The sequence below is a fragment of the Haliotis cracherodii genome, unplaced genomic scaffold (assembly GCF_022045235.1).
Source record: "Haliotis cracherodii isolate W230 unplaced genomic scaffold, xgHalCrac1.p SCAF_8, whole genome shotgun sequence".
NCBI lineage: Eukaryota > Metazoa > Mollusca > Gastropoda > Lepetellida > Haliotidae > Haliotis > Haliotis cracherodii.
In genome coordinates, this window is record NW_027266341.1 from 14,191,658 (window position 1) to 14,212,121 (window position 20,464).

At 40.5% G+C, this 20,464-nt stretch overlaps 1 protein-coding gene across 2 annotated transcripts in view; it reads right to left on the reverse strand.

Moving 5' to 3' along the window:
* Positions 1–6,562: 6,562 nt before the first annotated feature.
* Positions 6,563–20,464, reverse strand: part of LOC139449950 (glutamate receptor ionotropic, kainate 2-like) — a 35,657-nt gene continuing 21,755 nt past the window's right edge. Inside the window, exons 6-13 of one of the 2 annotated variants that reach the window (XM_071231564.1) lie at positions 19,591–19,806; positions 18,882–18,986; positions 17,942–18,028; positions 15,382–15,510; positions 13,901–14,083; positions 12,105–12,934; positions 9,874–10,039; positions 6,563–8,432 (exon numbers count right to left, since the gene is read on the reverse strand). In XM_071231564.1, the coding sequence (XP_071087665.1) occupies positions 8,295–8,432; positions 9,874–10,039; positions 12,105–12,934; positions 13,901–14,083; positions 15,382–15,510; positions 17,942–18,028; positions 18,882–18,986; positions 19,591–19,806 (1,854 nt within the window). In that variant the 3' untranslated portion in view covers positions 6,563–8,294. The remainder of the gene's footprint in view (positions 8,433–9,873; positions 10,040–12,104; positions 12,935–13,900; positions 14,084–15,381; positions 15,511–17,941; positions 18,029–18,881; positions 18,987–19,590; positions 19,807–20,464) is intronic. The other variant, XM_071231565.1, reaches the window with a different exon arrangement.

A 20,464-nucleotide genomic window follows, 5' to 3' on the forward strand; every position in this document is an offset into this window, starting at 1 on the left:
TGCATGGTTATTTTTTAAAATATAGTTTGATTTAAGATTTTTTTTAAATGAAACCATTTTTTTCGCACAATACACATCTGCTGTTTGGTATCTGAGACATCTTATCTTTGAAAATCAATAAATTTTCCGGCACAAATCATACAACATTTCGAATATGGTAGTGGTCATATTATATTTGAGTATGGCCTACAGTAACAATAGGATCTGTTCTGTACCTTGTTTCAGAGCAACATATCAACCACGTCTACCTTCTGCACAACATACGTGTTCTTGAATTACAACTTCACCGTGCGATCATTTACAATCTCATGTTCTGAGTTTGTGCAGAACACATAATGCTTGAATTAGAGCTAAACAGTAACAGCAACACGGCGGAAATGATGGTGAGTGAGTGAGTGGGTTTGGGTGGGTCTGGGTAATCAGTAATGCTATGCAAACCTGTATCATTGACCACACATCACAGTATTGGCTGAGAACATTACATGGCATGTGCACCTCATATGGCCCAACTCTAACGTAATTTCTACTTCACACACACATCATGTACAAAATTAATGGTCTCAATCCATTGGGGTGAGTGAGTATGGTTTTACGCCGCTTTTAGCAATATTCAAGCAATATCACAGCGGGGGACACCAGAAATTGGCTCCACACATTGTACCCATTTTGGGAATCGAACCGGGGCTTCGACGTGACGAGCGAATGCTTTAACCACTGGGTCACCCGACCGCCCCCCAATCCATTTGGAGGACGACCCATTGGACAATTACTTTCAAAACATTTTATGGAAGACAGGTGCAGGAAATTTCCAAATTTGACGTTTCAGGGACAAAAATTTCTCATGTTGACTTTTGCCATGTCCCCGTGTTTTTAAGGCGAACGATTGACTTGTCTTTGCATGTGTTTGTGACGTGTGCCACCTTATCGCGAACACCTGGTATCATCACTATTTGATAGTGATTCATAAACACATGGTTATAACATGGTGGGAATCGTACAATCGATTGATATGAATATTGAAGGGGTTTGTCGCTTGACCAATGTGAACATATGAACATCGGTACAGTGATGTAAACTTGTCCGAGTAGTCAATGTTTGTTTTGTGCTGTGTTTTTTGAACAGTTGTATTTCGGCGGATCCTGGTACGGATAAGGAACCCAGCGCTCGGAGGCACTCGGGACCAATGACCAATGTACTTGTGAAGCAGGACCAACCAAATATCCTGTTTGAGTTAGTCGGTGGCGGGGTAGCCTTTGGTTATATCGTTTGCTCGTCACGCTGAAGGCTCGAGTTCGATTTCCTACATGGATACATCGTGTGAAGCCCATTTCTGATGTTTCCCGCACTGATATTGCTGGAACATTGCTAAAAGCGGCGTAAAACCTCACTTACTCACTCCTCACTCACTGACTAGTAGGTAGGTATAAAGCATCGACAATAGATTCACGAGACGCTATCGTTAATTTATTAACTGATTTCGCTTATTATGCATGGAAATCTCAGTCAATCATTCTCTGATAACACTCATACAATCATTGCATTGCATTATTCACTGGTTACATTCATCCGACAAACAGTAAATATAAAGCGTCAACTCCTGAGAATAGCCTGTCTCGATTATCCCAAATATATTCAATTGGGAGCAAAAGACAAAATAGCTGCGCTAATTATTTGGCTGGACCACCGAGAATAACTGATGACACCAGGTGTTCTCGAAAATGGTATGTATTATTTTTCTGCTCTACCGTAGTCCACCAAATATTACCTGCCAATGTCAGTCAATCATTCACTGGTCACGCTCATCCCACACACATAACATGCTAATGTCAGTCAATCTATCACTGTTAATGCTCATCCCACAAACATTACATGCTAATGTCAGTCAATCTATCACTGTTAATGCTCATCCTACAAATATTACATGTCAATGTCACTCAATCATTCACTGGTCACGCTCATCCCACACACATTACATGTCAATGTCAGTCAATCATTCACTGGTCACGCTTATCCCACAAACATTACCTGCCAATGTCAGTCAATCATTCACTGGTCACGCTCATCCCACACACATAACATGCTAATGTCAGTCAATCTATCACTGTTAATGCTCATCCCACAAACATTACATGCTAATGTCAGTCAATCTATCACTGTTAATGCTCATCCTACAAATATTACATGTCAATGTCACTCAATCATTCACTGGTCACGCTCATCCCACACACATTACATGTCAAAGTCCACCTGTCATTTAGTGGTCACACTCATCCCACAAACATTACATGTCAATGTCAGTCAATCATTCACTGGTCACACTTATCCCACAAACATTACATGTCAATGTCAGTCAATCATTCACTGGTCACACTTATCCCACAAACATTACCTGTCAATGCCAGTCAATCATTCACTGGTCACACTTATCCAACAAACATTACCTGTCAATGCCAGTCAATCATTCACTGGTCACACTTATCCAACAAACATTACATGTCAATGTCAGTCAATCATTCACTGGTCACACTCATCCCACAAACATTACCTGTCAATATCAGTCAATCATTCACTGGTCACACTCATCCCACAAACATTACCTGTCAATGTTAGTCAATCATTCACTGGTCACACTTATCCAACAAACATTACATGTCAATGTCAGTCAATCATTCACTGGTCACACTCATCCCACAAACATTACCTGTCAATATCAGTCAATCATTCACTGGTCACACTCATCCCACAAACATTACCTGTCAATGTTAGTCAATCATTCACTGGTCACACTTATCCCACAAACATTACATGTCAATGTCAGTCAATCATTCACTGGTCACACTCATCCCACAAACATTACCTGTCAATGTTAGTCAATCATTCACTGGTCACACTCATCCCACAAACATTACCTGTCAATGTCAGTCAATCAATCACTGGTCACACACATCCCTCAAACATTACATATCAAAGTCAGTCAATGATTCACTGGTCATACTCATCCTACAAACATTACATGTCATTGTCAGTCAATCATTTACTGGTCACACTTATCCCACAAACATTACATGTCAATGTCAGTCAATCATTCACTGTTACGCTCATCCTACAAACATTACATGTCATTGTCAGTCAATCATTCACTGGTCACACTTATCCCAGAAACATTACATGTCAATGTCAGTCAATCATTCACTGTTACGCTCATCCCACAAACATTACATGTCAAAGTCAGTCAATCATTCGTTGGTCAAACTCATCCTACAAACATTACCTGTCAATGTCAGTCAATCATTCACTGGTCATACTCATCCCACAAACATTACCTGTCAATGTCAGTCAATCATTCACTGGTCACACTCACCCCACACACATTACCTGTCAATGTCAGTCAATCATTCACTGGTCACACTTATCCCACAAACAATACCTGTCAATGTCAGTCAATCATTCACTGGTCACACACATCCCACAAACATTACCTGTCAATGTTAGTCAATCATTCACTGGTTACACTCACCCCACACACATTACCTGTCAATGTCAGTCAATCATTCACTGGTCACACTTATCCCACAAACATTACTTGTCAATGTCAGTCAATCATTCACTGGTCACACACATCCCACAAACATTACCTGTCAATGTTAGTCAATCATTCACTGGTTACACTCACCCCACACACATTACCTGTCAATGTCAGTCAATCATTCACTGGTCACACTTATCCCACAAACATTACATGTCAATGTCAGTCAATCATTCACTGGTCACACACATCCCACAAACATTACCTGTCAATGTTAGTCAATCATTCACTGGTTACACTCACCCCACACACATTACCTGTCAATGTCAGTCAATCATTCACTGGTCACACTTATTTCACAAACATTACCTGTCAATGTCAGTCAATCATTCACTGGTCACACACATCCCACAAACATTACCTGTCAATGTTAGTCAATCATTCACTGGTTACACTCAACCCACACACATTACATGTCAAAGTCCGCCTATCATTAAGTGGTCACACTCATCCCACAAACATTACATGCTAATGTCAGTTAATCTTTAACTGTTAATGCTCATCCTAAAAACATTACATGTCAATGTCAGTCAATCATTCACTGGTCACACTCATCCCACAAACATTTCATGTCAATGTCAGTCAATCATTCACTGGTCACGCTTATCCCACAAACATTACCTGCCAATGTCAGTCAATCATTCACTGGTTACATTCAATCCTCACATTCACATTGCAATTATGTCAATCCAAACAAGTGACCTTTCTCTTGCAATTCAACACAAGACCATTTCATTAAACCATGCTGCCTCACTAATTCTCCAAGGTACATTAATGATGGTCACGCTCTTCAATACAGCAACACTGTGCAGTTTATGGTTAATGCAATATGTACGTACCAAGTTATTTCATACCTTAGGCTTTGGTCTCGGGTCAGTGTCTCACGGCTTACGGACACAGCCTTTTAGAGGAATTACTTTTTTACTGGGGATTAAACTACTTTGTTATCTAAAAAATCATACCCCACCGACACCCATTAAGTAATAAAAAGCATTTTCATGTTGAATTTATGACCACAGCCTTGGAAATACCCAATGATACTTCAGAACAAAAAAATAATGTCATTGCCAAATATTGACATGAAATGGGGAGTAACGTGTTCATTAGTAATATGACCAAGTATTGATTGCAAAACAATGGGGCTCAGTTAGGTCTTGCCTCAGTGCCTATTGATTTTGGGCCAGAGTGAATTTGTCTGCGAGCGCTCAGCGTCCCATGCCATGTAACGATGTAATCTCAACATCGGGTGTCACAGCGGGGTAGCCATGCACACTGAGGGTCATCACTCGACGGCTCTGATTACTGCTTACCACGTCGGACGTCTTTCAATGGAATATCCCATTTGTAGAAAGGGTTTTGTTGTTTAACCTTCAGGAGTAGATCAGTTTCACGTTTGCCTTTGTTGCTTGTGTTTTGGGGGCAGTCGACATCTCTAATGGATTTTTGACTGAGTCCGTTTTATTGGGATTTGTAATCATGTATTGATAGTATCGAAAAGCAGAAATATAATTCACACAATCGTCGGTCTGTGATTTTATAAGCCATTTCTTTTCTTTTCATATGATGCGCACTTATTGCAAAGGAATTCGCTTGAATATCCATACACATTGTCCTATTAAAGTAAATAGCTGTTTAATCAAAAGGCGATAGTGTGAGTGTGTGAAAGTATGTCGATTCATATCGCTGTCTTTCCTCAAATGTCCATATTACATCTTGCATCTGTCATCTCTTCACATTGTGTTCTTTGTATCAAAACAAAGCAAGCATGTTCATACGCCATGTACACGTGAACCTCTTTTAAGAGAGCAATATTCATTATCCGGTGTTAAAAACGTGTTTTTTTATTCAATGATCGTTTTATAAGAAGAGGTCGATGCAATTCGCTGCGCAAAGTTATGCCCCATAGTCGGACCAGGGTCCTCTGATCGTGGGTTTGAGATTAATGGGTCTTTTAGCACCAAACACGTGCTTGTGGGTTTCACCAAAATGATAACGATTAAATTTAAATTTCACTTCACATTCACCCGATACGCTTTAATACCAAACTCGATCGCTCACTCCTATTGTTCTTCAACCAACTTAGAGAACATTTACATATAAAATAAAGGCATACCTGGCTGTCATAGAAAGGTGGTAAACTTTCTTTCAACCGTGGAAGGAACGTTTATCCGTTGCGTTTGTTGCTTTTGTGATGTTCTGCAGTCTGTGATGTTCAAACTACATGATGGGTGCTTGGAGTAAGTGACGGTACTATGTCACGCTATCATCAAGTCACTGAGTCTACAACATAGTCACCAGATACGACAAGAATAGGTAAATGGTGACCCATTCTAACCCGGACTCTCAACTGGGAGACAGGTATAGGGTAATGAGGATCTATTCTAACCCGGACTCTCAACTGGGAGACAAGTACAGGTTAATGGAGACCTATTCTAACCTTGACTCTTAACTGGGAGACAAGTACAGGTCAATGGGGATCTATTCTAACCCGGACTCTCAACTGGGAGACAAGTACAGGTTAATGGAGACCTATTCTAACCTTGACTCTTAACTGGGAGACAAGTACAGGTCAATGGGGATCTATTCTAACCTGGACTCTCAACTTGGAGACAAGTACAGGTCAATGGGGATCTATTCTAACCTTGACTCTTAACTGGGAGACAAGTACAGGTCAATGGGGATCTATTCTAACCTGGACTCTCAACTTGGAGACAAGTACAGGTTAATGGAGACCTATTCTAACCTTGACTCTTAACTGGGAGACAAGTACAGGTCAATGGGGATCTATTCTAACCTGGACTCTCAACTTGGAGACAAGTACAGGTCAATGGGGATCTATTCTAACCTTGACTCTCAACTGGGAGACAAGTATAGGTTAATGGGGATCTATTTAAACCCGGAATCCCCAGGGGAAAGACACGTACGCGTCTTATGAACAAAATGACAAAAGATACAGTAAATGTCTTTAGTGTTCAAAACTGTAAAACGACAGTTCAGCTTCATGACAATATTAAAGAGAAACGTTCAATTTCAGAGTTCATTCAGTTTTGTTAATTACATTAGTATGACTATGAGAACAGACCAGCAGATTCTTGTCATAATTCCAATGGAATAATGATTAAGGCCGGACCACACGGTCCCCGATCACTGGTACAACCTTGTGAAACAAGTCAACTAAACTGCCGGGCAAAAGAAAGTAGTGTTTCGGCGACTGTTTCAGCCTGTGTTCAACGATTTGTACTGTTATGGTCAAATCCATTTTAAGTGTATGTACTTTATTTTGCCCAGCAGTTTATTTTAGGTCTCCTAATTGTTACAAATAGTGCCACCGTGAAACCCTTTTAACACGGACCTCGTTACTCCAGAAACCCCGAAATCCGGACGATTAATGATGGGGACCTCTACATATATACAGTGCCGCTTCAACAATTTTTCAGTTATATCACGGCGTGGCAGCTTAATGTGGGAGGAAAGCCTGGGGTGTCTTTTAGCACGGATATGGTGCTGACAAACCTAGAAACAAAATCAGGGCGAATCTGGGATTCGAACCCACGATCCTATATTTCTGGTGTACAGAAGGGAAGCAACTCTGCACAGCGAATTGTTGCGCCTTAGACGACTGGGTGAGTGAGTGAGTGAGTTTGGTTTTACGCCGCTTTTAGCAATATTCCAGCAATATCACGGCGGGGCACACCAGAAATGGGCTTCACACATTGTACCCATGTCGGGAATCGAACCCGGGTCTTCGGCGTGACGAGCAAATGCTTTAACCAACAGGCTACCCGACCGCCCCTTAGACGACTGGATCATACATGCTCCCAATACATACACAAACACAAAGGCATAATACGTCATACAGTTGACCTTAATATCTTAATCAGGAGTATGTCACTGGGAACAATACAGTGTTGATTTACAGGGTTTTACTTAGAATGGTTTCATACGGTTCCAACAATGATTCGACCACCTGTAGTCAGACACATTAACATTCACGACACGATTGACCATTTGTAGAAAAGGATTAAATGTTGCAGTCATCACGGCTTATGTACATGGAATATAGACTCAAAGGCTCATAGATACAGCAGATGTATAAACGCATGTTGTGCACTTTCATAACAATCAACACATATTTGTGCTGTGTTTTGGCAGAACATTCATTCATTTTCACATGCACGATACGAATGAAAGAGATTGTCCACAAACATTGTTTTTTTATACCTTTACAAGGCTGTGAAAGTATCGAAATTGTTAATAGATATTTGGCAATTATGTTCCAATGTATTGAAAATAATAGCCACATATGCGAGCAGACACATGAGTTTTGACATGCAGTCTTCAACTTCCACTTGGACAGGGTTTAGCTTGTACAGATTGTACAATGGCACATTCTCAATTGGATTGTTAAGATATTGTCTTTTTCCAATCATAACCGTGAATTCGGCTAAATGTTTTTATCAGGTTGACCTTCACCTTCACCCATTAATTTTCACCTGAGCTTGACCGTGATCTTCATTCAGGTCAAGACCTCTCTGTCACATTCTCGAATTCTCAACAGCGCTATGCAAAGATACCTTGTGCCAGTCAAAGCCGCGCTTCTGACACTCGAATCAAGTCTCCACAATCACTAACCATCAGTTCGCATAGCGAACACGAGCCTCGGGTGTGGTTCCCCTATCAAAATTGGACCTAAACACTGGTGCCTGTGCTAGGAAACGTAAGCTTCGCCTCTGCCGTTCGTCCCAGAATGATTGGCATAGACCTGTATCTCCGTATTTCTGTCGTACACGTCATTCACCATCGACTCATCCTTGTCCAAGTCATCGTGGTAGGTAGCTGTCTTTGTCTGTAAACAAAAGTGAGTGAGAGAGTGAGATGGTTTTACAATGCAATATTCCATCAATATCACGGCGGGGGACACCAGAAATTGGCGAAACCGGAATCGAACCCGGGTCTTAGGCCTGACGTGGGTAAAGCGTAAGTTCAAAACATGTAAGTGTTGACATGAACAAAATCTAATATTCTATCAAAGGAACACATCTGGTAACTTTTATCACGATTTTTAAAGGTTTTGCAAAGTTCATAATATACAGATCGTGTGGGTCAAAAGGGGGCCAATCACATCTTGTGTATGCCACCTGTCTTATTTGCCATGACGTGTATGGACATTGACCCCTGTTTAGATTCACTTGCTCACCTTTTCCTGAACACCAGGTGTCAGCACTGTTTGATAGTGATTCATAAACACATGATCCTAATATAGTCGGAGATTTCTTTCAAATATGGAAAAGGTTTTGTTGCCTTTGTCCCGTCCTGAGCGTAAATATAGTTCTGTTCTGTTCTGTTCTGTAACAGCGTGAATGCCCCACGGAGTGAATGAGTGAGTGAGTGAGTGAGTGAGTGAGTGAGTGAGTGATTTTATTCCGCTTTTGCAATAAACCAGGTAAATGTGAAAACCTGATTCACACATCATAATGGCTGTGCAGGGAATCGAAAGGTTAAATGTGCTACAGAAGGAAAATGTTGTCATTAAATGAATTGATGATCATATCAGTATAACAGAGGAATATCTCCACAGGACTACAATGACACCGATGACCTGTGGAGCCAAACGGTACTTAATTGTAACCTTCACTGGCGATAGGTGAGGCTGGATCATTATACTGGAGATGAAAGACGATAGTTGCCAATGGTGTTATGGCGAATGTTCAGACTCAAAGAGGGACTAATTCATATGACCTAACAGAGGAGGACTTATGCTGGAAGCGATTTCATATATTTACGTCAATGCAAGAGACAAACAACTCGTGATTATCCGCCGAAACGGATTCCAGTCGGTTTAGATAGGCAAAACAACTATGACAATAATATGAATGGACACAACTCACACCTCACTGACACACTTGACGTAGGTGCATAGTGCCATGTAATCGTGTGTAAAACTACCGTTATGTTTGTCTGTTTGTTTAACGCCACACTCAGCAATATTGCAGCTATATGAGCGCGGACTGTAAATAATCAAGTCTGGATCAGACAGCCAAGTGGTTGACATCGTGAGCCTCGATTTACGCAACTGGGAAATGATCTCATGCATCAAATAAGTCGCCGAGCCTGACCCTCCGACTCCGTTAGTCGCCTCTTAAGACACTTGAAGCATGGGATGCTGAAGACTTACACGGACCTTCACGGGTTCACTTGACGTAGGTGCATGGTGCTATATATTCTTAAAGAGAACTACTATGAGTGTTACTTTTATTATTATTGTTATTGACTGTATGAGACATGACCTTTTTCATTCTTGGCCTGGAAATACAGAACTTGACAAAGCAGAGCATCCCTGAGATCCCGACCCCGCCAGCCAGCACAAGGAACATGCCCGCCACGTTCTCGACGTCCAGGGACTTGGTTTTGGCGCTGGCCCGGGCGTCAGGGCAGAACTGCGGTCTCCACCATCTGAAACAGAAGCGTTATTTGGGAGATGAACTTCATGTGTTTCCAGTTTTCAGGTGTTAATGAGTATTCAATGCCCGGCAATGTCATTGGGATCCGACGGCACTTAGATTGTGTTAACTGGAGATTTCAAATGTGGGTATTTCCGGGCATCAAATACTCACTAATACTTGCAAATCTGAAAACACATGTTTATCAACATTGTAAAATACAAATATATTAGAAATTATCCTAAAAGATTTCAAATTTGGGATTGAGAAATTATCTTTATCGAGTAATAACACGCAGTGCAAAATCGAACAAAATTCCGGGATCCAATTACACACTCACATTCACTTTACAGATGTGGTTATTGGTTAAAATGAATATCAATTCTTTAATACACAACACCACGGTTTTTATTAATTAGCTTACGGATCCGCGACCTTAAGAATCAGGAATGTGGATGTTTCGGTTTAACGTGTGTTTTAAAACAAATGTAATAACGTTTATAAATTTAGAAAATACACAAATTGTTTCCGAACTCAACTGAGATACGTGGTTCATGCTCACACTGACCTCTAGTTGTTTGTGGAAGTGCTATATATAGGATCGCGGCAGTGCATGTGTGACTTTTTTCCCGTGTGAACGCTATAAATGTTATAACGATCACATTTCACACAAAAATGCCCAAAGTAAATTAAAAAATTCGTATTTGTATTTTTCCTTATCCTGTCTGATTATATTTTGAAACACACACACACACACACACACACACACACACACACACACACACACACACACACACACACACACACACACACACACACACACACACACATAAAAAAACAACAACAACTAAACAAACAAATAACATTGGTCATTGATATTGATCTTAAATTAAATCAAATGAAAGCCTAAAAACTCCTGGGGACACAAAATTATCTTTCTATTGGATTCAGCCATAAATTATTTCAGCCAGAGGATTCTCTTATTATCCCAGTTACAATCTGTTTGATCTATTTTAATCTGCTTTTATAACTGAGATTCATATCGGTATAGTAATATTATGACAACATGCGTAGTCTTCGTCTCCCAGACCGCAAAAAAATAAATTGAAATGTACTTCCAACTCAACTCTAGAATGATTTGGGGAGTCTAGTTGCCTCAGCTCTTGGGTTATATATCATATTTTGTAGATAAATATTTGTAATTAAGAGATCTTTATTTCTGGGACTAAATGTTGGTCTATCTTGAGGGTACAAGGCAAGAATTGTCTTACGACCTTGTCCATTTAATATTAACTGGGCGTAAGTCGAGACATATACGAACATGGTCAGCGCAATACAGACAAACATTACTGTTATGAATTCAACCATTTCAACTATGAATTTGTACAGGTTTCGTGAAGCTGAATATGTGCGATGCGTTCGAGTAATATACGCTACCGGGCAAAAGAAACTATACACCCATGTTTGATGGTGGCTAAATATGAAACAAACTAGAAATTGTTATTCGATGGTGATGTATTTGATACGGGCACGATGGTTGTGTTTTGACCTAATGTTTGCTGTGCTGCGGTAACTGTCGTAATCTTTTGACATGTCTGTAATGCTTTGGTCAAATCCAATTTTCCAATGTATGCTTTATATTGCCCTGCGATTAATATCACAGTAACAGTAGGCTCAAACTTCTCATTGTCACGAGTGAAAAAAACAATTGTAATTGTCTCGCATTTTATGAATAATTATAGTTTCAATTTTAAACAAAGAATCATTGATGTAATTTTGAGTGGACTAACACTATATTGTCATTTTCTGGGGAGGGACTGAATAGTTTTTTGGTCACTGCTTAAACCAACAACAACTTCTTACTCTGAAAGCCGTACAATGTAAAACGAATTCATGACTCTCTTTTCAGGACCTCCAGAATTCTAGCCAAGCATTTCTTTTATTGCAAAACCTTAATTATTTCAAGTAAAGTCAGCAACAAATATTTTTATTCACTAAAACCAACCCAACTCCCCACCACATTCCCCAGTCCTCGAAGAATATGAAATGATCAGCACCTAATAACACACAATACTTACTTTCGTTCAATGCCGTACATGACACCCTCATCAATGAGTCGAAGTATCGCCAAGGTAATAGCTTCACCAAACTGCGCATTCTTCGTGTATGCTATCCCATACCCTTTCAGATCAAACGGGTGGCCGATCTGCATCAGGTTACAGTCTCCAGATATCTCATGGGTTATTGTTGGTGAATCCCATATGAAAGCATACCGACCCGAGTTGACCCTTTCAAATCCGTCTTCGACTCTTCTGACAATCGACTGTGGGCGTAGCGCGGACATATGTGCCCACATTTTCTGATAATCCGTCATTTTAGTATGTCTAAAGAAGTACTCAATTTGGCTACCGTCCACGGTACCGTATTCATAATAGTCTTGGTTTGCTAAATCAGCAGCTGAGTTGATGCCAACATTGGAATTGGTAATTGTCAGAAAGGCTGCCAGATTGGCTGTGTACAAGGATATCAAGATGAGACAGAAGAACCACCAGGCACTGGCCACAATACGACTTGAGATTGCATGAGGAGCTCCGACTAAGCTTCCCCGCAACAACGTGCCCCAGATATACCAGAAGCTTTCCCTCAGGTTGTAGGTGTACTTCTGTTGTCGGTCAGAGTTAACCCTGCTGACGCTGAACAGCACCAAGCTGACGATGAGGAAGGAGAAGAAGATGGCGATCCACACCTGATCAGTGAAAGGGGACAGGAACTGGAATACTTTCAGACCTGTCTCATCTGGTTTCTTTATTACGACGGTAGTCCCTTTCGTCATGAACGGCTTTGTGAAATCAACAACTTCTGATCTAGACGGCGTGACTTGGAACGGAGCAAGAGCCACGTCAGCTTCCTGAAATTACAATAGGGTGTTGCTTATTGACGTCACTATATCAATTAAGAATACATGTGAACTGTTTAATAATGGTGGATCAAGATTAACCTCAAATAGTCTGGAATCGTGCTGCTTTGTCTAATCAAGAAGTATATTCATTACTAAGTCATAATCTCATTTCAAAGATTTATTTAAGAAGGATGTTTCCAGAATAACTTAAATAGGAAATAATAACATTATTACCGAATGTTACGTGTACAATATAAAATATACATCAATGGCCTTATCGCACACGGTCGGTACTCCAATGAGAGCAGAACATGCTCACAGCGAGAACCTGGTGTCATATCTGTAACTTAACAGTGACGAATCATGCAGCTGTTTTGAGGCCTCTTCAATCGTATTTTCCCCTTTTCCTTTTCAGAGATGCGAAAATTATGATATGGCTGTTTTATAAGTAGGGGTATTTATTTTCGAATCTTTGTCGCCCAGTGGTTAAAGCATTCGCTCGTCACTCCGAAGGCCCGGGTTCGATTCCTTACGTGTGTAAAATGTGTGAAGCTCATTTCTGGTGACATCGGTCGTTATATTGCTGGAATATTGCTAAAGGCGGCATACAAATAAAGGAGAAATCTGAATATAAGTGACAAATTCATAAACCTTCACTCGCAACACACACGAGATGCTGAAGGTGACACCATAAGAGTCAGTGAATCTGGTTTTACGCCGTTTTATCAAAATTCCAGCAATATGTGGTAGGAGAAACCAGAAATGGGCTTCACACATTTTACCCATGTGAGGAATCAAACCCGGGTCTTTTGCGTGACCAGCTAACGCTTTAACCACTAGGCTACCCCACCGCCCTCACAACAGGAAAGATATGAAAAGATGTAACTACTGTTATTTGACCTCGTTACAAGTTTCCGTTGCTCTATGGCTAACAATTGCCGATGCGAGTCACGAACCGACGTAGATATCGCTTACATCGTCTAAGAGTTGCCTGACCATCCCTGTCCAGCCATACGGCTTCTTGCTGCCAAACTTTCCATCAGGTACCAAGGAAACGTTGTAATCAAACTGGAGTAGTTTACTGACTTCTTTTAGGATGTCAATCAGATGCCCCTCAAAGTCCCCGGTGTCTCGGTTCCGTTGTACAAACGGCGGCTCCTTAAATAATTAAAAACTCTTTATAGAAAACTTGTATATCTTATTTCGTTATATTCTTAGAGCTTCTTATACCTTCGTTATAACACAATAACCGTTCATCGGTGGAGCAGGCCACTCTTACCTTTTTCGAGAGCACCTGATGTCATCACTGATTTTCAGTGATCCATTCATATAATTTTCATCACTATTTTGCCTTTTACTCCCAATGGAATCTGTTTCATCAGATAATGGATACTGACAATTTCTGGCATTCAAGTTTTGAATTTACCAAGTAGGGACCCGTGAAGATCCGGGGTAGAGTAGGTCTTCAGCAACCCATGCTTTCCGTAAAACGCGACTATGCTTGTCGTAAAAGGCGACTAACGGGAAATGGTGGTCAGGCTCGCTGACTAAGTTGATGCATGACATCGATCCCGATTGCGTGGATCGATGCTCATGATATTAATCACTCGATTATTTACAGACCGCCGTCATATAGCTGGAACATTGCTGAGTGCGGCGTTAAACAACAAACCAAAAACCAAAACCAAGTGGGAAATGGTTTATACAACACGGTAAATAGTTATTCGATAGTGATGTATTTTAAACAGGTATCATAGCTGTGGTTTGGACCTTAAGTTTGCAGTGTCTCGGCGACAGTTTTCTACCTAGAAACTTTTCATCACGTTTGTAATGTTTTATCAAATCCATCTTTCAAATATGTTTTTTTTGTCCAGCAGTTTATAATTAGTTTATTTTGAGTGTATTGGAACAGCTGGGAATTAAAGCATGAACTATCTCAGTTGAAGTATAAAGCATACCAATATCCCAATCTCATTAAAATCAGTTCTTAGTTCTCGCTACCGCTAAACAAAGATCTGAGGACATCTCATTACGGGTCACGTCAGAACGACCTTGCGCGAACTTTGACCGACCAATGAAATGACCAATCAGAAGGCAGCTTTCTCGTGCTTTTTAAATTGGCGACTACGCTTCGAAACATAATTTGACAAATTCTCGATTACAAATTTGAAACCCAATTCAAAAAAAATCTGGAATGGCTAATAGATTGTCTAGATAGTATGGATTCAGTCGTTAAACCCGTAACTATCGTTCTGAATACCCCGTGTTAACGTTTTCGAGGTTGGATGAATAGAAATAAGCAACGCTCTGATTGGTCGGATGAAAGGTCGTTCTGACGTGACCCCTAATGGGATGTCCTCAGATCTCTGTTTAGCGGTAGCGAGAACCGAGGTCTGTGTTTAATGAGATTGACCAATATCCCTACCCAAGGTTGAGTAGTATAAAATCAGACTGACTATTTTAGTAGATATTCTGAGTTTTCGTGGAGGGAAGACGTTGCCCTCGAGTCTGACGCTCTTGCTGTAGGACTTGGAGGTGGCCACCCGGTCCTTCAACTTGTCGTGGATGTTTGTCCACATTCCAGTCTGTCAATGGAACAAATGTTTGTCTCAACTAGTTTTCAAAAGTAAAAATCACTTTTAAAAGATGACTTTGAATGCTATCAACATTGTTATTACAATAAATTAGAACTGATGTTTGCAGAAACAGAAGTCAAAGTCAGCAGAAACAAGTATGAACAACGGCAGGTTTAAATGTGTACTATAACAGTATTTGTTCTCAGGACATGCAATTTGATATAATAGTTATGGAAGCATACTGTTTTCTATCACATCGTCATTACTGACCTGGAATGACAATGGTATTGGGCATCTGAAAAACTCGCCTTGGAAATGCCAATATATATCTAAGGGCTTATCCAAGTACAACTACCATGTAATCATCATAGGCAGCGCATGTAATGAAATCATGTCAACAGAAATAGTATAGTACTATAGGTAGGCACACGCAGGCACGCACACACACGCACGCACGCACGCACGCACGCACGCACGCACGCACGCACGCACGCACACACATATACACATACACATATGTGTGTGTGTATCACACTCACAGTGAAAGCCAAACACACCACCTAACACACACTTACACAAACGCTGACATTCACAAGCGCTCGCATGCACACACACGCACGCACGCACGCCACGCACACACACAGTCAGAGCCGGTGCAAGAAGGTAATGCAACTGTGGTAGATGGCAGCCAATGTATAAGCAGTCTTCTACTGACATTCACCTAAGGGTCTACAGGACATGCAAGTTATGCATGATCTTGGGTGAAGAAGTCAAGACATTGGCATAAGTATACACACCAATCATGTCGTAATGGAAATTTCCGATAACGTAAGAATTATGCATATTCATTCATATATATAAAATAGTCCGTCGACAGAAAGCGTATAGTGCATCTACACTACAACTACGATACCTCTAAGATAAACAGTAAGAGAAAACTTTCACCACACTCATGTCTTAACCACGATTATTGTTATAGGTGCAAGTGTACAAAGCACATCAGGATAATTACTCACAGAGAAATATAGTCACTGAGCATTTTAATAAAATGATGTCAGTTAATATTACAGAAAATAATGTATAAGAGCATATCTGGCAGCGTATTAGTTTGGTTGCTCTTATTCATCATTGCTTTTATTTATACACATATTTGATAATGTATCTAGTCTAAACATACTAAAATATAATACTATGCAGGTATGAATGTGTTATACACGACTCAACACCATGCACATAACGAGTATGGGGTGTTATAATATGTCAATACTGCATATCTTGGTGAGAACTAACACATCCGCTCTATTCGTGTACATGCATAATGCTATTATCTTAATGCTATATGCCTTATCCTCGAAAGAGGTACGTTACAGATGACGTCCAGGAGGAGAATGAGAAGGGTTAACAGAGACAGAAAAACAAACAATAGAAGAAATAGAGCGGTAAGGAATCACTCCATACTCCACATCTCCAGGGCTAGCATTGCGGTACACCTACACTAACCCCTGGATCCTTTCCCGTGATTCTCGCTGTCTCAAATTACCCGCTCTTGATTTTCATTAGCCAATTTGATTTACTAGCGGACCAATCAGAATGCGACTTACAAACCAGCCTCAAAGTTGGGTTGGTGATATCAACAACATGGCGGCCATTCCCATTGATTAATATAGAGTTTGCAAGAAATTCAACAATGAAAAACTGACTGACACACAAAAAAAGCCCTCAAATATATTTTTATTGGATAGGATGTCTTCATGTCCGCTTCCCTTATCCGTTTCCTTTTTTCTCGCCGTTTGATTGGTCGGTAAAAATTTCATGAACATCAAGGGCGGGTCATTTGAGATCGCGAGAACCACGTGAATGTATCCAGGGGTTAGTTTAGATATACCGAAATGCGAGCCTCGGGGTGGCAATTACTCGTGTTTACAATACATTGTAGTATGTTCAAATTTCCCGGTTTTATAAAACAACAACCTCTTTTTGTGTAGGCATACGCAAAATTATATTAATAACATAAATTTAATACACCTGTTGTATCTTATTGATTTTGTCTTTTTATTTGAATACAATTCGTTAGCGGAATAATGATATACAATATCATAAAGTATCAAAGAGAGTGATTCATCAATATGATACATTTCTTTGAAATTTTAACCAAATATATATTTGTTTTTTTTGCTGAAGAGGATTCAAAAGTTTAGCTTCATAAAATTAAAACAATCAAAAGAATCACTTTGTACATGAATCTGCCGTACTTGATACAAGTCAAGGTATACAACAGCAAGAAGGGTCTGACTGAGGGTAAAGTGGGTCCATTCTTCGTGATATGAGGCTTCAGGGCGTTCTATAAACTATAGCAAACACTTCTACTGGCCGCGTCCACACCAGTGGAGGACAAAGCTTACATATGATGACAAGCAGATTACATCGGAGCTCTAGTTACCCCTTGTGGATCAAATGTGATTTTCCTCTCTCTGCCGTCCTTAGTTTCGTAAAGGTGGGTATCATAAAAATGTCCCTCCTGCGGGTCCTTTAGCAAAACACTTGAATATTATATCTTTAAGTGGCATTTATAGAAACTTAAGTATCAACGAAAACACAGTTGACCTATGGATGTCAACCTCTCTATTCATTCAAAGCGACCTTCAGGTAGAGATTTGCATGGTTGTTTAACGCCGCACTCAGCGATATTGCAGCTCGAGTAGTCGAGTCTGGACCAGACAACCCAGTGATTGACATCATGGTCACCTAGTCTGACAACCCGATCCGATTAGTTGCATCTTATAGGATGCTGAAGATCAATTGTAACCCGGATCTTCAGCGGGTCGGTACAGTTGTATCTTTATCGAGCAAGCAATATTACCATGTCTACCCAGTTCGGGATCACACGCTTGATAGAGGTACTAGCATCCTTACCAAAAGGTCGTTTTGAAAATATAAAGAAGTTGAACTTCATAAGTCGACTCTGTTTTACTTGAATGTTAGAAGCAGTCACTTGCCAGAATCTCTGACCGCTGTAGAACATATATACACCATACATTCTTCAATACCAGTGTCCTTTTGTGATAAAATTTTAAAAAGAAATGCTTAAGGATTTTAAAAATCAGAAATGTAATTACAAATAAAACAAAGACGATGAGTAAAACTAAATCTACAAACACTTCAAATACAACTAAAACATAGCAACGTACAAAAATAGTCTCTGTTCTACAACGTTTTGAAAGTAATAATATATGTATTACTAATACACTTAGGGAACTTATGCTATTCTAAGCTACACAATGTCTAGAAAACTATGTAAGTAAAAAAAAGGTAAATATATTTGTGAATATGATAGTATACACCGTGAAATAAAACTGGTCTGTTTATTAAAAGAGAATCACCTGGTTAGTTTTAAAGGCTTGTAAGGTCATTAATTGAAGATATTTCTCTGACCGTCTCCCTCGCCCATTGAATTCCAAGTATCCAGTACAGCCGTGGACTCGTCGCTGAAATAGATTTGATGGTACTGAGTGGTTAAACACCCACTTGAGCAGTACATCGGTTATACCATGTTATAAAACGAATAGGAGTGTGTGCTGCAATGTGTTTGGTTAGTAAACGTGATTAAATGGGATTCGAAAGCCATGAAAGCTCATGGACTACTTCTCTTGAAAAGCCTCGTGGTTAAAGCCTTCGCTCGTCGCGCCGAAGACCCGGGTTCGATTCCCGACATGGGTACAATGTGTTAAGCCCATTTCTGGTGTCCCCCGCAGTGATATTGCTTGAATATTGCTAAAAGCGGCGTAAAACCATACTCACTCACTCTCTTAATAAGTATCTTTTTTCTCAATCCCCAATTAGCAAAACGAGCCTTTCGGTTTGGCACAGCTCTTTGTGTAGCGGCACGAAGATCTGATTTTAATGAGATTGCCATATGACGAAAATGGGTGCCTCTTATCAAAATTTAACTTGGTAAAGAGTAGACCTTTTTAATACTTCCTAAACCCCGAACTGTCTCATCAACAAACCATGGACCTTCTTTTCTCTCTGTACCCACCAAGCACAGAGTCAGGGAAGCAACACCTGTCTACTGACGGAAGGATACCTTACCTCATTGATTCTTTTCCTGACGCCACCGGAACTGTTCTGGAACACTTCCCAGTAGCTGTAGCAGTACTGGATGCCGTCATTCAGTATGGCCCTCCTCAGGTTGATGTTGTCCATCCCCAGGCTGCAGGCACTGGAGTTCATGTCCATCATCATCCGCAGGATGGTCAGGTTGGCCTTGGAGTCTACGAAGTCCGCCATGTCGTACTCCTCCAACCCCTGCAGTCAATGAGTGAGTGAGTGTGTGAGTGGGTGGGTGAGTGGGTGGGTGTTTGGAGTGAGTGAGTGAGTGAGTGAGTGAGTGAGTGGAAGGGTGTGCGAGTGAGTGGAAGGTTGGATGAGTGAGTGAGTGAGTGAGTGAGTGAGTGAGTGAGTGAGTGAGTGGAAGGATGGATGAGTGAGAAGGCGGGTTGGTGGGTTCATTGGACAGATGAGTGGGCTTGTTGGTGAGTTTCTTAGGGAGTGTTTGGGTGAGTGAATGGGTGAGAGAGTGTGTTGGTGGGTGAGTGGGTGTACGGGTGGATGGTTGGTGATGGTTTTATCGCTAATTTGCCTTTTATGCCCAATGGAATCTGTTTCGAGGGATATTCGAAACGGGTGATTCTCTGACGTTTTACAAAGCAAAAACACAACTCCCCTGGCATTAAGTGCGGATCAATTACTTTTATTGTCTAGGGGATACGAATACAATATCCCTTAGGCGCGTTTGATATAATAATACCAGTATCACCTGTCTCATTTTTCAATTTATTTCAAGTTCTTCGTGCTTTCTTGACATTAGTGGTTTTTCAAAAATGACGTCATTTACAGTGTATATCAGCTTACCATGAGACTGGAATCTAGCTAATAAACATGTCAAAATTGAGACCTTATAAAA